Genomic DNA, 17,647 nt, shown 5'->3' with positions numbered 1-17,647 from the left:
GATAGGGGGGAGGGGTGGGGGGGGGGGGGGGGGGGGGGGGGGTGCTAGTTGCTGGCAGCTTCCCGCATCTTGCGCTCGCGCTGGTACAGTCGGATGGCCTTTCTGCACAGCATGACGAACCAATAGACCTGAGGGGCCAAGACGCAGATGTTGCCCAGCGTGAGGGCGAGAGGCAGGTGGAAGGGCACAAGGTAGACTGGGATGCTGTAATGCTGGCCGTACACCCAGTACATGTAGGGGAAAAGCAGGATCCGGCACAGGAAGAACGTGAACAGCACCATCACACCGTTCACCTTGTGGAGGACACTGTCCTGCAACCCCAGAGGAGAGAGAGAGAGAGAGAGAGAGAGAGAGAGAGTCACTGGATTTTTTCCGTAAAACACTGTCCAATACTATGCTTTTTTTGACATTCCTGGCATTTAATGTGTGTTATATATAAGCAGCATCTCCCTGTTGCAAGTTGTGCAACAGCTTCGACCTCCGGCTTCCCTAAAGGAACTTGAGAGGTTGATCACTGAGGAACTGTGTCCCTCCAGTAAAATCTCAACATCTTGTACACTTTCCTTTTCCTACAAAAGCATGCAAAGGGTGTTTGCCTAACACAGCAAATCACACCAAAGTGCAAATTTTTATGCTTGAAAATCTATCAAGTAGGTTTTTGGGGGTTTGGGTGCTTTGTTTTAACTCAAGCACCGTTGATTTGATTAACTTGTATTGATCTAAGCATGCATACAGTTTCTGCGCTGCAAAGCTTTCGATTTGCCACTAGGTGGCTACATTAGCTAAGGAATTGCAAATGGCTACCAGGACTAACGTAAACAATACACTAAGTGTTGTCAGCCCAATGCAAATATTTGCCCACGCGATCAGATTGCTTCATGTTGTAACGGTTCCAAGACTAGAATGGGATTAGCTTTTACAATGCTGACTTCAACACTGGAGGGAATGAAAGTGTAAACTTTAGCAGATAAACAAAAAGTACTGATCAATTCAAGCATGCCAAATAAAAAAAAAGATTTACAAATGTTTGCTTTTGTAAACAGGACAATGCACTTCATTTTAAAAGCTAACTCTAACCCCAGGGCAATTACAGGGATTCAGAATAAAACTTGCTTGGTTACTGTATACAGTTTCTTACCTGAATTAAAATCTTTCCCAGAGATACAAAGGGGGTGCTAAGCTCTGCTGTGAACAGACATCCTATAAAGAAATCCCCCAGCTCATTTCTGAAGAACTGCAAAAGACAGCAGCAGCAGCAGCAGGGTTATTGACAAAGAGATGGAACACAAACACATTAGCATTGCAGAGCACACGGAGCCACCCCAGGATTCGTGTCACACACACACACACACACTACGCAAGCTTGCAGTCGCTTTGTGTAAACCAGTGGACAGCATAATCCACAACAGCTGAAACAGCTACAAAAGGGCAGTTAAAAGTTGCATTCCTGTACACAAGAAACATGAAAAACACATTGCTGGAACGATGCGTGTGCACAGATCAAATCTGCTTGTGAAAAAGTGTGTGTGTGTTCACTTATTGGCGTGACACAGTAAGTTCCCTATGTGAAGCGACAGGCTCCAAATGCAATCACACATTTCTTGCAGAGCGACTTTATTCTCATGACACAAGAGGGTTTATTCAACAAAATAGGCAGGCGATTCTCTTTGCATTTCTTCAGCTCTGTATTTATTTCTTAAATCGTAGAGCACACACAACCGTGCACAAGCTCAGCGTCTGTTCTCTTACCGCGTACAAAGAGTCAGGGTTGAGAACAGTGTAATACATCCTTTAACTCATCATTACGGGTATAACACATAACAACACTGCGACATGCGGTGACTGACGTCTTATTGAGCAGCGAGCGAGTCGCTGCTGTCCGTTTAGAAGAATGATAAAGATGACGATCTTTCAGAGGCCAGTCTCGCTGTGCTTCTGTTTACTCAGGGACTTCACAGAAACACACACAAGGAGAATAACGTTTTCATCTCAGTAAAAAAAAATGTTGAATTCATTAATGCTGAGGTTTTTTTGTTGTTTGTTTGCTGAATAGCAGAAGTGATTGGAAATACAGTATGTTTTAAAAACTATTTAAATCAACTCTTAATGCAAGCGTTCTGTAAACTGTTTCAGTACAATTAGCAGTCCTTTAAGTTTGTGGTTATTTGTACGTTTACAGAGCTATCAGGGTTGAGATCAATTCCCAATTCCCTTTAAATCAATTCCAACACGTCACTGATCAAAACTGCAATGAGCAGCATTCTGTTAAAACGATCTTCTCGCAGTAGCAACACATTACTTCAACTGACTTCACTGACAGTCGACTACTATATCCCTAAAACATAAATTCAAATTGCTTTCGAAGGAATAGGCATTAGAATAGGAATTGAAAGAGAGGCATTGACCTCCTGACCCAGGGTAATAGTGGGTGCCGTGTGATGAAAATGATTCCTTTTAACTGGGACTGTGAATCTTACCAAGGTTACAGGCAGCAGGATGGTCAGCAGGACAATGTGATGCAGCACCAGCAGGCATTCTCTCCTGAGAAACATGTTCAGCGTCCTGAAGGAGTGCTCCTGATAGTCCTCGTGGCCCTTCACTTGGAACCGGTACCAGTGACTCAGGTACATGGCATAGATATCGTAAGCCATGTAGGGCATTGCAAACCACACGAAGGTTGTGGCAAGCCAGTGCCTGGGGCAGGGGAAACAAAACACAATCGTCACTCGCTTCCTCCTCTTCATGACGCTGGGGCACCGGCTTTGCATAATATACACTAGCTGACCCCTATGTAAGTAAGATGCCTCGCTGCATAGCAGTTCCATCTAGGTTTGCCTAATTAAGGTGGCAGCGAACCCTGGACGGGCTCACACTACTAGGCATGGGCTTATCTATTTTGCTCTCCTTACATCCACGCAAGATAACTATTATACATTTGATGGGCTGTGGTTGCAATACCAGTTAATAAGAGCCTTGCACCGGCTGGATGCTGCAAACAGTGCTGGTTGGAAAGGCTCGGTTCCTCCACGCATAGCTACCAGCCTGCCGTATAAGCCATGCGTTTGCCACACTTTTGCTAACTGGAGCTGGTGTGTGCAACACTGGCCCTGCCTCCTTTAATACAGACCCTGCATTTGGGAAAAGGTCTCCCAGCATCCTTCCACTTTACTGCACACACCCCCGCTTTCCATCCGAAATGCTGCTTACCTTTGCATGACGAGAAACAGATTAACTGCTTAGTCAGCCATCTCTGTCCACTTACTCCAACCATCACCTTTGTGACCCTTAAGGGACTTTGCCTCGGGTCTGTCCGGCTGCCTCTGCTGATTCCGAGGCCAGCGGTCAGATTGTGAAGGCATGTCAGCTGTTACTGTTCCATTTGAATGAACATTTCCAGTCACCTCAGGACTATGAAATACTACACCTTTCGTTTCTTTTAAAAAGCAACGGGGGGAGGGGTGCAGCACATGCAAAAAACACAACAAAAGAACAGCAAACCCTCCCCCTGCCACCCGTTACAGGTGCAGGGCTCCCTGCTGTATAAATAATGAAGTGGTCTGCATAGCATCAGGTGTACAAGGCGATAAGAGTCTGCAGAATATCTGAGACAAAGTCCAGGATATCACACCGGCCAGGGATACCTCAGCAGAACGAGTCGTTTCTTCAAACAGCACTGTGCTGTGTTATTGCAGGATAAGAGGATCTGGAATGCCAGTGTGTAGCAGAGATAATCCGACAGTGGCACACTTTAATAACCTGGCTGCCAGACTCTGCATCTAGAAGGTGAAAACAGCTCTCTCACCGGTTTCTATCAGCAGATTTACTGACTGGTAGTCCCCACTCCCATCCCAACCCCTGTCTTAACTTAAGGAAATGTTTTGAATTGCATTAAACAAGTACATGAAACTAAAGGGCCCTTGTATTAAATGAATGGTCCCTTTTTTTTGTATCCTGCAGAGGTGCAATCTCGGTCTATTTTTAAGGAAACCTCACACCTTTTGGTTAATAAGTAGGAGATACTTGTGTTGATTAGGTTCCAAAGTCCCAATGCTAACTGGTCAGACTGAATCCCACGGTTCGCCACGTGGTACGGACTTGTGGTTGGTTACCCTTACCTGTCGGTCATCACATTCTTGCACGTTGTGACCACAATAAAGCCGGAGCTCGTGGCCAGCAAAGCATGGACCGTGGACACACACCTGCAAAACAAGGGCAGAGCCACGGAAAAAGTTACGGACTGAGAGAAGGACTGTCTTGCTAGGGGTGGACTGAAGAAGACCCCTATTGCATAGCAGTTCAACCCCACTCCAGATTTGTTTTATCACCTAAACTGAGAAGACTTGAACTTGTCACCCTTAGACAGTGGCAACAGCAAAGCACTGCCTAAGACTCTTACAGTCTTAGCTTGGAATTCTGAAGTTAGTTGAAAATAAGAACCAGATCAACACACACTCTGAATACATTATAGAGATGCACTACTAGTGTGCATGCTGGGGTTGGATATTCAGGGCTGCAAATAAAGACTCCCCACTGCATAGCAGTTTGATCCATTCCTGGTTTTACTATGTTAAATAGGTAGGTGACCCTGCTATGCAATAGGAGTCTTATTTCCATCCCAGCTATAAGTATGAATGTGGTGCGTTCATTTGTGTCATGCAACACATATTTATTATTATGATGTACAGCAATTAGATTGGTTAAAGGCTGTAATATATGCATGCTAGAGTCAGTGATATTCACCTGCTTAACTCTGATCTACTGGGGGGAAAAAGGCCGACTCAGCAGCACTGCAGGTGAGCCGTACTGCACAGTAAACGAATTAAGAAGTAAACCAATGAGGCACGAACACGCGACCAGGTGCGTTCCGCTTCGTTCAGCTCCTTCAGCGCAGTACTAGCGGATCCAGGCCACACTGGGAAATAAACGCGCGTTGTGTTTCCTCGCCAGCTTGTGTTGAAAGGGGGGCGCTTTGTGGAGTTTTATATTGCAGACGTGCAGTATCGAGAAGCGACACGAAGCCGGTGACATGTCGGTAACTTAAGACGGGGCATCTGCATGCACTTCCTGTAGAGAGCAGGCGGCCTCCACAGACAGTATTACCATAACAAACAAGAGACGTCACCTCACCTCTTACAGCACAAGAACCCTAAAACCGCACTCCCTTCATCGATTACAAAGCGATCCTTACCACCGGTATGAGCAAAACACGTTTCAACCACAGCAGCTCCTCCAAGAAAGCGCCGGCTATTATTATTATTATTACCGCATCAAATTAAAACACAATTTAAACTCAAATTGCAATATACAGCAGCAATTTTTCACTTGGGTTCTATAAATTATTTATCAATACTGTACAGCGGCAGAACCCCAAATAATACTAGCAAATGCAGCGGCGCTTTACAGAGTAGCACAACACAATTTATTTGGACTATATGATTTACAGTTTCGCATTATTTCTAATGGTCATATATATATATATACATACACACACAGTGTTTGTAATGCCGTTATAAGCCCCTTATAATTATGTATTCCTCTACCGCCGAAACAAACACATACACAGCAGTACAGATCACATGATTTAAAAATCAATCAATCAATCAATCAATCAAGCGTACCTTTCGCTGACAAGCACCAGGTCCGCGTTATTCCACTGCTTGAAGACGCTGGCCAGAACTCTTCTGGCAAGAAGGAATAAACCAGGGAAAAACACAGCACCCAAAACCAGCACGTGTAACATTGTTGCGCTAATCAGGTTCCGTTTAGTTTTTTTTCACAATAATGTTAAGCTATTTTAAAGAGCAGCAGCGCGTCCTGGTACCGTTAGCGCGAAGGGTGCCCTGCAGTCCGCGGTGCTGGGCTGCACATTACGCAGCACTCGCTCAGTCTCACCACTGTGTGCCGCTTGCTGCAGTTTTTTTTTTTCGCTTTGCTTCAGCAGTGTCATGCGTTGAAGCTAACCTGGGATTGATTGCTTTATTCTCTTGGCGCAAAGCCTGCCGCTTTGCACATTACAAAAATAAGACTTTATATTAAAAATTGCATTTTGTAATTTAAAAAAACGACTGCTATTCTTACAAAGCGTTTCTGCAGACCGCCGCCTCTGTTTTAAAACATATCTAACGAGCAAGCACGAAAGCGTTCCTAGTGGCGGTCGCCTGTAAGCCTCCCTGTCTCTAACAGAGTCGCATTACTCGTTTTTGGACGCACTCATCTCGAGCTCGACGTGCAGCCCTTTCTACCAAAAAACAGAGGGGGGGTTGGGGCTTGTTTGAACAGCTTGTGGGGAAAAAAATATCATTGTTTATGTCGAGCTCCACCTAGCGGCCAGATGTATTACCTGCCGCTGGCTCCCCCCCCCCCCCCCCCCCCAGTGTAAAGCACACAGAGCAGGTGTTCAAACTTTACAATTGACAACCCTTGGTTCGTGTCAGTTATAAAAATGGCTGTATTACTCCAAACCCAATAGGTTAACTTCACCCTGGAGGTCTAACTTGACCGTGCTTGTCAAGCCTTACCCTGTTCTCATTAGTTTTTAACTTTCATTTCAAAGTGTGTGGCTTCTCAATCATTCTCTCTGTTTGTCTGATTTCATTAAATGTGTCGGGCAGCAGCTGAGGGCTTTAGCAGGGTGAAAATTTAATGAACGGCAGCGAGAGTCTTTAACTTAATAAGCACACAGGGGTTCCCTTGTTCAGACAATCTGTGCTGGCCAGAGATTAAGAAGCTTAACAATTCCAATCAGAAGCTTTTACTGGCATTCCTCTTGTACTTAACTAAGAACAGTGCAGCAGCACAAACAGTGGTGGAAGCCAGTGGTAGAACAGTACCTCACAGTACTGCCATCCCCACATGCATTCAACGTTACAGCTGGCTACTGTACTGTGGTACTGTACTGCAATGCTTGCAAACGTTCCTGAGAACTGGTGGACTGGCAACTGGGTAGCATACTGTGCAGAACCAGTTTTGGTACTGGAACACAGCCCGGTACTATTTCAGGGCACTTGGTGCTGCAGTGCCACAGTGAGCCGGGGTTCGGTTCGATAGCCAATCCCTTTGGAGCATCCAGAAACGAGGTGGAGGTTTGGGAGACACACTATACAAGACTGTCTAGAGATTTGAATGACCTGTTACCAGGGACCGTGGAATCAGCTCAAGCTGGTCCTTCCTCAAAAAGCATGCACGTTCTGGAAGCAACAGCTTTGATATAACTAGCAACAATCATACAGGTGATCTCTTTGTATAAATAATAAAGCTTTCTTCAACAGCGACTGTACATCGATCTGTGCATATAGAGGCAGCGTGTTTATGCAGGATGTTCAGCACGGTACTCATCAGAGAGTGGTCTCCAACACTCACTTACTAATGTGTTTCTAGTCAACTGACATCATTTGCAGTTCACCCATAATCAAATGCAGAACAGAGCAAACGGGTATGATCAGCTATAGAGGGGCAATGCCCCCTGGCCCAGCCCTACTTCCAGCATTCCTGTTTGCGATGCCCTAGCCTGTGTTATATCGCCGGGCAAGCCCCAGCCACCGTGCCCCAGCCAATGGTCTGCGTGTGCATCATTTTATGACAGATGACAGAACTCCCAGGCAATGGCACGCCCCCACCTGGCTCTGGATTGCTTGCTTTATCTCAGTCGCTCAGCTGCTTGCTGGATACTTGGTTACCATGAAGATTCCCGTATAAAAATCCCTTCTCCAGGAGACAAAGTGCAGAAGCTACTTGGCAGCGGATGAGAGCTGAGAGATACCGACTCTATCTCAGAGATACAGACAGACAGACAGACACAGCAGAGGTGCAGGTGAGCTAAACCAGAGGATTTTCTTGTTTTATTTCTGTTTTTAAATCATACAAAATACCCACTGCTACAGTAAAGCTGCTGTAAAGCACAGTAAATGTGTAGTAAAAGCAAGATAAACTGGCAAATTACTGTAGACATTTGCCGTGGCATAGCTTTATAAAGAATAACGTTGGTGGTTTGTCTGCACACATGGTCTATATTATATGCAGATGAGAAAAGTTGGATATGTTGATTGTCTATGAAACTTGCAGCTTGTAAATATATATCTAAATTAGAATTTGTTGGCTTATTTTCTAAGCCTGGTCTAAACACAGTACATCAAGCATGTGTGCAAAGATTAAGACAGAGGCAGGCAGACAGGAAGACAGGAAGGCAGGCAGGGAAACAGACAGGCAGACAGACAGGGAGACAGGCAGGCAGGAAGACAGGCAGGGAGACAGGCAGGCAGACAGGGAGACAGGCAGGGAGACAGGCAGGGAGGGAGACAGGCAGGCAGACAGGGAGACAGGCAGGCAGGGAGACAGGCAGGGAGGCAGGCAGACAGGGAGACAGACAGGCAAGCAGGTAGACAGGCAGGTAGACAGGCAGGGAGACAGGCAGGGAGGGAGACAGGCAGGCAGACAGACAGGCAGACAGGCAGGACAGGCAGGGAGAGGCAGGGAGGGAGGCAGGCAGGCAGACAGGCAGGCAGACAGGGAGACAGGCAGGGAGACAGGCAGGCAGACAGGCAGACAGGGAGACAGGCAGGCAAGCAGGTAGACAGGCAGGCAGGCTTCTACCATTGACAGACACCCTATTGATTAAAGCTGTCATTGCAAGACAATAGGCAACGCCAGGAAGCAAAACAAACCCATGTGAAATATCATTGGAAAGTTCTGTGGTTAAAATTTAGATTTCAAAAAAGAATGGTAACGTTACGCAGCACTGTAAACATAGCTGTAAATGTGTGCACATTTCAACAACCCTTTTAAACAGGCTCATTTACACAACGTTAACAGTGCAGCCTTCTGATGAACATTTCTGGACTTTACTGAAAAGTGATTTTTTTCCACTGTCGAGTCATACGTAAAATATATACGAAATATATTCTGCCATGCATTCATATTATACTTAAAACACCCCTCGCTTATGAAACGAACATATTGATGTTTAAAATATATTTAAATGAACTCTAAGAAATAAACAGATTAAATACAAAAGTATGTAAGCATACTTCCAAGATTCCATGTTGATATAGACTTGCTAGATATGTTTTTTTCATGTAGGAATACTATACAAAATCTATCTTGTTAAAGTCCAATTTGATTCCCCAAACCTTTTATGAACAATAAAAATCCCAGAATAATAAACTGGGGCATTCTTATCTTCCATTGGCTTGACTCCCATGTCACTAAACATTCAGTCACGTTCGTGCTGACAGTTTAAGAGCGGAGAGAAATGAGAGATAAAGTAATCATTTTTTTATGATGCTCGCATCTGAATCTAATTTTAAACACAAAGAGCCACTTAAATATCTGTTGAACAGCAACGCCCTGAACCCCTTACACTGTTTAATATCAGAGGAGGATTCAACAAAACATACAGCGTGGCATCACAGCACTCTGCGTCGACCTTCAATATACATTTCAGGGTCCTGATTTTCAATTCCAGCTCCATTTCAATTCCTTTTTCAAATCAATTCCCTTCGAAGGAGCTGGAGTGGATATTTCAGAGTCGCAATGACCGCTGTGCTTGTTAAACCTGCGAGAAGCTCGTTGTAACAGAATGCTGCCAGTTGCCGTTTTGATCAGTGACGTGTTGGCATTGATTAAAAGGGACTGGGAATTGGGAATTGGGAACTGGGGATTGATTTGAAAAAGGAATTGAGATTTCTTTAGATTTCCAGTCACACCTGAAGAAGAGCCCTTTGAGCTGGGATTTGTGCGTTCGCTCTAATAAACGTTGTCAGCTCGGGAACTCTATCGTCAAGTAAAACAGGTGCGTTCCAGCTGAAACGATGCTTTAACACCCGGTCCTTCTGTTTTTAGCACTGAGCCAGCAGAAGAGGCTGCCATGCTCCCATCTCATTGTCTGGTGTGTTTGCTTATCTGCACAGGTGGGTACTGCAGCCGGCCATGTATTATTTCAACACCATGATCATGCAGCTCATGTGAGTGCTTTCATCAATGAGGTTCACTAGAATTTTTCTATTTTTTTGGGTCTGATAACTAGTGTTTTCCACGCCCATGTAAGAAGCCACTTGCCCGTTGGTCTTTAGTTTACTGAATGGCTCTTATCCGAGGGGCTATGGTAGCACTACAGCTACAATATGATGTGTTACTATGGTAGAATGGCTTCTGTTGGCAATAGAAATCCATTGCACTATAATCGTACTGTAGCAGCAGGACTGCTTTGTGTCCAGCTGTATATATTAGATCAACATAGTTGTAATAATGCTGTATTAAATCACAGTAAAAAAATAAATACCCAGATTTAGACCACTGCACTGTAGCTTGTCTGCTTTGATCGTTCCTAGTGACCTAATGTGTTAATCAATACATAATTCTGAACTTTATTCCCCATAGTCACCAGTGTAACACCAGCAGAGTCCTCCTCCTCTTCTCCTGCCTCGTCACTGACCAATGTAACACCAGCAGAGTCCTCCTCCTCTTCTCCTGCCTCGTCACTGACCAGTGTAACACCAGCAGAGTCCTCCTCCTCTTCTCCTGCCTCGTCACTGACCAGTGTAACACCAGCAGAGTCCTCCTCCTCTTCTCCTGCCTCGTCACTGACCAGTGTAACACCAGCAGAGTCCTCCTCCTCTTCTCCTGCCTCGTCACTGACCAGCACCATCTACAATGACACTGGTAACAGCACTGAAACTCCAGCCCTTTCCACCGCATCCACAAGTGCAGAGCAGACTTCCAACACTTCCTCTCCCACCACAGCGCCCACCACCGTGGGAGAGGGGCTGTGGGCCGGGGATATCGTCGGGATCACCGTGGGAAGCGTGGCAGGGGTGGCAGCATTTGGTAAGTTATCCGTGATGCAACCCCGTCATTCAGTACAGTTCAAGAGTCAGCCTGAAATATAATATACAAAATAAATACCAACAAGGGGGTTAGTATCCTCTGCGCAGGGGCGTTCCTGGCTGGGGAGCTCATCAAGCAAGAATGCCCATTGCTTGCTCGTTACGCATTTATAAATGTGTTAATGAAAGTTTTTAAGGCTTCCCAGATAGGACGGTTAGGCTAGACAATGTCATTTTAATGAAGTTTTATTTGTGTTATAAAGTAATGATAAGGTTTCTAATGCAGGTTTCAGATGCGTGTTTACAGCTTCGTATTGTGGTAGGCTGTTGTTATCAATAACTCTCTAATTAGCATTCATAGATGTTTTATGAATTATTAAGTGTTGCCGCAAGACTCCTGTGACCCCATTTTCTTCTCCCAAGCTGGCAATCGATTCATATTGGAACAGAGTAAGACACCTAGAGTAAAACTCAACACAGGACCTGGAGAATAATAACTGGCAGGCAGCATGGTATAACACGGCATAATTCCATCAAGGACATCCGACACAGAAATAAAAAAACACAAGAGCAGGGCTCCAGCAGCTGAGAGCGATGCAGTGCCCGTGCTAGATAGCACAGCTTGTGTTTACACAGTGATAACGATTCAGTGTGTGTTATAAAACAGTGGAATATAATGCACTGCAGAGCCAAACAATGCTGCTGTTTACACTGTCGTCATAATGTGCTTTACAGGGGCGCGCAATAAAATAAAAAAAAAAACACAAATACAGCACCAGCTCCATAAAAACTGCCCGAGCAATCAACACCCAGCTGATTCAGCAGCTGATCTCAAGATTAGCATTCACTATGGACCCCCCCTTCCCCGATGCAGAGTCTAGTTTGTGCTGGAAAGTTCCTAACAGCTTTGAGCTTCTGGCTCTCTGTCGCTAGCCCTAACCACAAACATAAAAACGGCATTGTATTCAATTAACTGCAGTGCAACATAGGTACCTGCAAGCCCTTTATACCAGTCCTCAATCAGCTGTAACCCCTGTACGAATTCCCGGTCAGCAATGCTGGGGTAGAACTGGCATGTATTTCCGTTGAGAGAATGGGAATCACGATGGGAAAATACAAGGCAGCCGTCATACAGGAGATCAGTATAAGATAGGGTTAATTCCTTGCTCAGCTGGGAATCTGAGAAACTGAAATGTTGTCCTTGAATATGAGGAATAAAGATGCAAAACTTCCCTTTTATCGAGTCTGCTGACCTGGCCCTGTTGCCCTGTTCAAACATGACAGCGACTCTGCTGATAAGCTGTGTTAAAAATGAACTTGTGAGAAATACAGCCGGGGGAGACACTGCTGTAAATCAAGGCACTTTTAACCAGCTCTAAATGTCATTTTATAGTTCCCCCTGTTTGCAGTCATTCTATATGTTTTTATTTGCAGCTGTCTGTACATTCCCGTGTGCTTAGGAAAAAGCCTTGCAGTTATAGATCTGGCCTTGTCAGTGTTTCCCAGAGCAATCACCTGCAGGGTCACAATAGAGTTGAGACATCAGTTGAGTATAGCAGGGTGTCCAATCACAGTCCAGGAGGGCCAGTAGTACTCCACTCCAGGTTTAACAGGTAAAATAAGATCATGACCAGGGTCTGGATGGATGGTGAATAGGGTCAGTTCCACAGGGTTGGAGCAAAGACCAGGAGTGGAAAAACTCACTTTGGACACCCCTGGATTGTTGTGATTTGTTTAGTCTTGATTTTGGATTGGACTGAATCTGTAACCGTGTTTCTGACAGGCATCTGAAGTTAACAAGCATCCGCACCACTGCGAGCGAGAAGTTTTGCTGAGCGGACAACCGGCTTGTCAATAAACGTTATTCATTATTTTATATTACATCCCCAGGTTGGAAACTCACACTAGTCCTGCGGCCAGTTTAGTACATTATTCAAATGATCTGGCAGCAGGACTTAGAGCAATCCGACCCTTTTAAAAACCTCAACCCTGCCTTGCAGCTACATGAACTCCTAACAGTAAACCTCCAGTTTTTTGGCCCCAGCTGATCCTCTGTGGAACGCAGTTTAAAAGCAGGGGAAGCGAGAATTTCACAGGAAATAAAGACGTGCACGATCATACATGAAAATAATACATGCAAATAACAGAACACTGGCAGACGTTGCTTTCTGGTCCCACCTCCCAGCAGTGTTTTCAGTGAAGTCGTTCAAGGCACTTCCCTGCTTGTCTTGAACATTCCTACGCTGTCTGTATCTTGGTAGGTGTCGGCTTTGCTGTTGGACTAAAGTTTCTGGGAAAAGGAGTCAACGCAGTCCAGCCCAACAGACGCAGCCCCCCCAGTGACATCCAGCTGGAGTGCGGGGACAAGGCAGTGGAGCAGAGTAAAGAGGAAGCGAAGTGGGGAGCGGATCAGAGCGAAGACCGCGGAGTGGGAGACTGAACATTCCCAGTCAGGTCCTTCTTAACAGCTAGGGTTTGATTTTTGTTTTGTTTTGTTTTGTTTTTTTAAATCTGATACGTTTGTTCTTCTGGTTGCTGCTGTTGTACTGAGTTTTTATAGCGCCTTGTCGCCATGCAACTGTCAAACTGCCTTTAGAAACGTTTCCCACAGTAAAAGCATAGCAAAGTGTAACTGAGCATAAAGCACAGGCAAGCATTGTGAAGAATAACAAGAGATGCTGAGCAAATCAAAGTAAACTGCAAAGTATAGCCATGGGAAAGGTGTGGTAATACTGCAAAAATACTGCAGTGAGCTTTTATAAGGGAAGGCACTAAAAAAACTGGAATAACACAGCAAACAAATGCATTAAAAAAAATCATTCAGAAAACAGAATGTGGTCAAGTCAGAGCCAAGGAGTTCAGTTAGCGTTGGTGTAACCAATATTGGTTCCCTCGAATATTTGTTCCCATCAGCGAACATGTGTTCCCCCCCAACATGCGTGTTTGTCGTTGATCCTATTTTTATGTAACTGATGCATGTGTGATGCTGGTAAATGTGAGCAATGTTTTCAGGCTGTTATCGTGTGTTATTGAAGGGGAGATGGGACCTGTCAGAGGGGTCAGGGTTAGGGTTAGGGTTAGGAAAAGTGGTCTCAAAATGAAGGTTTTAGTTGAAGTGCATTGATATAGACTTATATGCAAAGAAAGATGACTTTGTTACAAAAAAAAATAAAATAGGGGGGTAGAAATATGTGGAAGGAGAACCAATATTCTCAAAAATTGGTTCTTAGGGGGAATGAATATTCATTCCTGGGGGAACCAATAGTCAAAGGGAACATATATTCATCAATCCGGTCTGTATAGAAGAGTGACTCTAGTCTTTCATTTACAGGTCATTTCATGCTCCAATATAGGATTTTTAAAAGAATATTCAAACATGAAAGACCCATGTTGGTCCCAGGCAGCGCTACCTGGAAAAGAGGGCAACTGAATACATTCTCTGGCAAATCAGGGTTCAAGAAAATCAAGAAATAATGAAATTAAATGAATAACGACCAGAACAAGTTGTTCGGTGTTTCTTGTAATAAAATGATTTTCTAAAAACGTATTGTGTTGTCCATTTATAGTACATATTTGCATTCTCTAATAACCAACAGAATTCAAATAAAACGATTGTTTTAAAATGTGTCGACTCCACTTATTTTGACTGTAGTTGGTTGGTTTGAAAGACCAAAAGTTTGATCTGTGTCAGAAGAAAGCTCCAGGAAATCTGAACTCACAAGCGAGGGGCAGTGACTGGGACTGGGGTGTGGTGTTTAAAGGACAGCTGCATCATTTAGGGTTGGGGTTAGGGGGATGGGTTAGGGTTAGGGTTGGGGTTAGGGGGATGGGTTAGGGTTAGGGTTGGGGTTAGGGTTAGGTTTAGGGTTAGCTGTTTACTTATATGAGAGCGACTCACTGTGCGAGTTCAGCCAGCTCACAAACACAGGAGCCATTGTGCAGCAGGGGAACTGTGGTGCAGCAGAGCCCTCCTGTGGATAAAAACCGGTACTGCAGCCTGTCGCAGAACAGCATCACCGGCCATCTTAAAGGAGAGATGATGACCAAAACTCTTTGCTAAGGCTGTGCTGACACTCGCACTCGTAATTGCCTTTAAGAAGTATTTATCGGCAGGCGGTAAATAAATCCATTCATTATTGATTGCAAAACGAAAATAGCTGCGCTTGCAACTGAGTCTCCATAATTAAGTTCTGCTAACAATTGCTATAACAATAAAAAAATAAAATAAATCTGCAGTACATTTATTTTATTACTGCGTGTCCCATCAGCTGGGATGCTGAATTTAAATGTGGGAAAATCCAGGCTGTTTGTTCTGAAGCGAAGGAAGGCAGTTAGTTGGTCAAGCAGTTCCAAAAACACACAGGTGTTGTCTACCCAACGGCCACTAGATGGCTCTGTAAACCAGGTCTTGTCGACACAGGCAGGGAGACGTTGATGACTGGGCAAAGCCTGAGCCGTCATTCAAAGAAGTGAAACTGCTGGCGCATCTTCTTCATCAGCAACAGCCCCCCTAAGCACTGCAGCCTCATCGATAAACTGTGAGCCGCGCTTGCGATCTGTTCTTGCTCTTTTTATGAAGAAAGATTGAAGAGAAATTAAAAGAAATCGCTTTTATTATTGAACTTCAAAACAGTTATCATCAAGCGTTTTTTTTTATGAGCCGATCAGCTGCTCCTTCGAATGACAGACCAGGTAAGAAACCAGCGTGTCGCGCCCTTTGACACCAGATGCATTCGGGTAGGATGCAGAGGAGGTGCAGCATTGCAATATGCAGAAGGTAAGATCAGCAAACACGAGAGGACTTTCACCTATGATCTCCTTTGTATAGAAACAAGTGCGCCCTACGCATTGATAGCCTGCAATGTTCTCGCAATGCATAAGTTCACATGCATCACGGCCGCTGAGTCCCACTTCAAGCGTTTCACAGGCTGCCGCGTTGCTCCGTATTAAACCTTAACGACTTTTTAAGTTCTGAGGGAGGACAGAGCGGGAAGTGTCAAACACAGCTGCATATCGATCAGGTGATCAGATTGTGACCCTCCTGATCAGCATTAATGACAAAGACTCTTATACTCAAGTTTAACTTGAAGCTGTCAGAATCACTGAGACCGTGACTCAGATTCAGACGGAAACAGAAAGTCATAATTAGGTGCAAAACTCAGAGGTGTTGTTCAACAAACATGTTAAGAAATGATGTAACTTCTCTGAGCCAAAAAAAAAAAAGGACTGACGTCAGTTAAATGTTGTCTCGGGCGTGACGATTAAACGGGTTCTCACGTCTTCACAGTGCCAGTGGAAATATCCACATTCAGTGACAAGCCAGGACAACAGGACTTTTATCAGCCATGCAACACATCGGTTCAATTGTTGCCTTTGTTTTTCTCAGGTTTATATGCAATACTGAACACCGATTGGGCTACACCTGTTCTGAATGAAGTAAAAGCAGGGTTGCAATTGCATAGCGGCTCGATCCATTCCTGGTTTTACTAGGAGCTTAAGATCCCGGTGGTTGACAAACAAGGGTATTGTTTAATAAGACAGAAATTGGAAATGCATACAAAAGGGTACGAAACAGGTTTTAAAAAAAGTTTACTATTACAAAAATCCAAAGTAGCTTGAGATGCAAAGCCTGCGAAAGAAAAGTCATTAAACGAGTTCTTCTCATTTCTTCAAAGGGAGTTGGATTGCTTTGCTTTGACCTTCGCCTGCTCCTACACTACACTCGAGAGGGCTTGGCTCGTTTCAATAACAGTCTTCATAGAAAAGGGAAATTGGACTTTTTTTTGTCAAGGGGATGGAAATTGAGCGCTCGACATGTATTTCAAGATGAATAGGACTCAAGCTACTCAGAGGAAATGCTGCAATGAAACGTTTTCAGTGAAGACGCTGTCAAAACGTTTGCTTTCTGAAATATTCTCACCAAGGCTTCGAACCTGCCTTTCAGATAACCTTGGTAAAGAACCCAGCTGGAAGGTCTAACACTGTGTTAGCAGCTTCCTCTGTACGCGTATTCCTCTCCAGAAATGGGCTGGGTGTTATCATGTGAGAATCGCTTTGGGAAGTGTTGAGATGCTGAGAAATTCAGCTGACAATTAACGATGCGAGAGACTAGAGCGACAGCTCAGGACAGTTCTGTTAACAGCTTGGAGTTTGAAAAATTCAGATCTCACTGCAGCAACAAACCAAACTCTCTAAAACTTGCAAAAGTATCACAGTAAGGTTTTTTTTTTTTACAAAGGAGGGATTTATAACAATTGTCCGAGAGCCCCAGCCCGCCCAGTAGATACAATGTAAATTCCCCTCTGGAGCTAGCCAGCTGTGAGCTGAGAGAGAGGGAGAGGAGAGGGTTGGTTCACAGGGAGTCCCTCTTTGGCTCGATGGACTGGAGCTGCTCACCCGGGTGGGTATGAAAACAGCAGTGCGCAGGGGTCCCGGGACGAGGTGTTGAATGGGTTTGGGTTTCATCAACCCGGCCTCTCCGCTGTGGTGATGGATCAGGACGATATTACATCTTGTAGTAAGCGGAGCAGAACCGAGTGGGATCTGACAGGCGGACTGCACGGTTAAACCCGGGCTTGCTCACTGCGTGCTGATGAGATGAACGCAGTGTGTCTGTGCAATTGATTTAGATGCTACTTGGAGTAATTAACTGTCCCAGCACACATGCTGGAGCGCTGGAAGCAAAGCAATTCAAGAGCTCCATTTTTAGATTACTGCTGACCTTGCGCTGACTTGCCTTAAGAAAAGCAGCGACCGTCCTCGCCTCGATTTATAACTATACCCTGTTCTCAAGAGCCGGCCTGGGGGCGTATTCAAAATGTAGAATA

At 44.7% G+C, this 17,647-nt stretch overlaps 2 protein-coding genes across 3 annotated transcripts; one reads left to right on the top strand and one right to left on the bottom strand.

Annotated features, from left to right (window-relative positions):
* Positions 1-3: 3 nt before the first annotated feature.
* Positions 4-6,206, bottom strand: tlcd3a (TLC domain containing 3A). The gene is made up of 5 exons (XM_041241150.1): positions 5,619-6,206; positions 4,116-4,199; positions 2,478-2,694; positions 1,139-1,234; positions 4-323 (listed from the first exon to the last, which is right to left on the bottom strand). The coding sequence occupies exons 1-5, from the start codon at positions 5,738-5,740 to the stop codon at positions 45-47; spliced, it is 798 nt and encodes a 265-aa protein (XP_041097084.1). The 5' UTR covers positions 5,741-6,206; the 3' UTR covers positions 4-44.
* A 712-nt stretch (positions 6,207-6,918) lies between these two features.
* LOC121308659 (probable GPI-anchored adhesin-like protein PGA18) lies at positions 6,919-14,443 on the top strand. Of its 2 annotated transcripts, XM_041241191.1 has the most exons (5): positions 6,919-7,810; positions 9,838-9,905; positions 10,375-10,821; positions 13,082-13,274; positions 14,152-14,443. In XM_041241191.1, exons 2-4 carry the CDS (start codon positions 9,863-9,865, stop codon positions 13,258-13,260), a joined length of 669 nt encoding a protein of 222 aa, XP_041097125.1. In that variant the 5' UTR covers positions 6,919-7,810; positions 9,838-9,862; the 3' UTR covers positions 13,261-13,274; positions 14,152-14,443. The 2 variants fall into 2 exon arrangements, with proteins under 2 accessions (XP_041097125.1, XP_041097126.1); XM_041241192.1 differs by lacking the exon at positions 6,919-7,810 and having other exon boundaries at positions 8,517-9,905.
* The last annotated feature ends 3,204 nt before the right edge of the window (positions 14,444-17,647 follow it).

This window comes from Polyodon spathula, unplaced genomic scaffold (genome assembly GCF_017654505.1).
Source record: "Polyodon spathula isolate WHYD16114869_AA unplaced genomic scaffold, ASM1765450v1 scaffolds_764, whole genome shotgun sequence".
Classification (NCBI taxonomy): domain Eukaryota; kingdom Metazoa; phylum Chordata; class Actinopteri; order Acipenseriformes; family Polyodontidae; genus Polyodon; species Polyodon spathula.
This window is presented reverse-complemented; position numbering and strand designations above follow the sequence as displayed.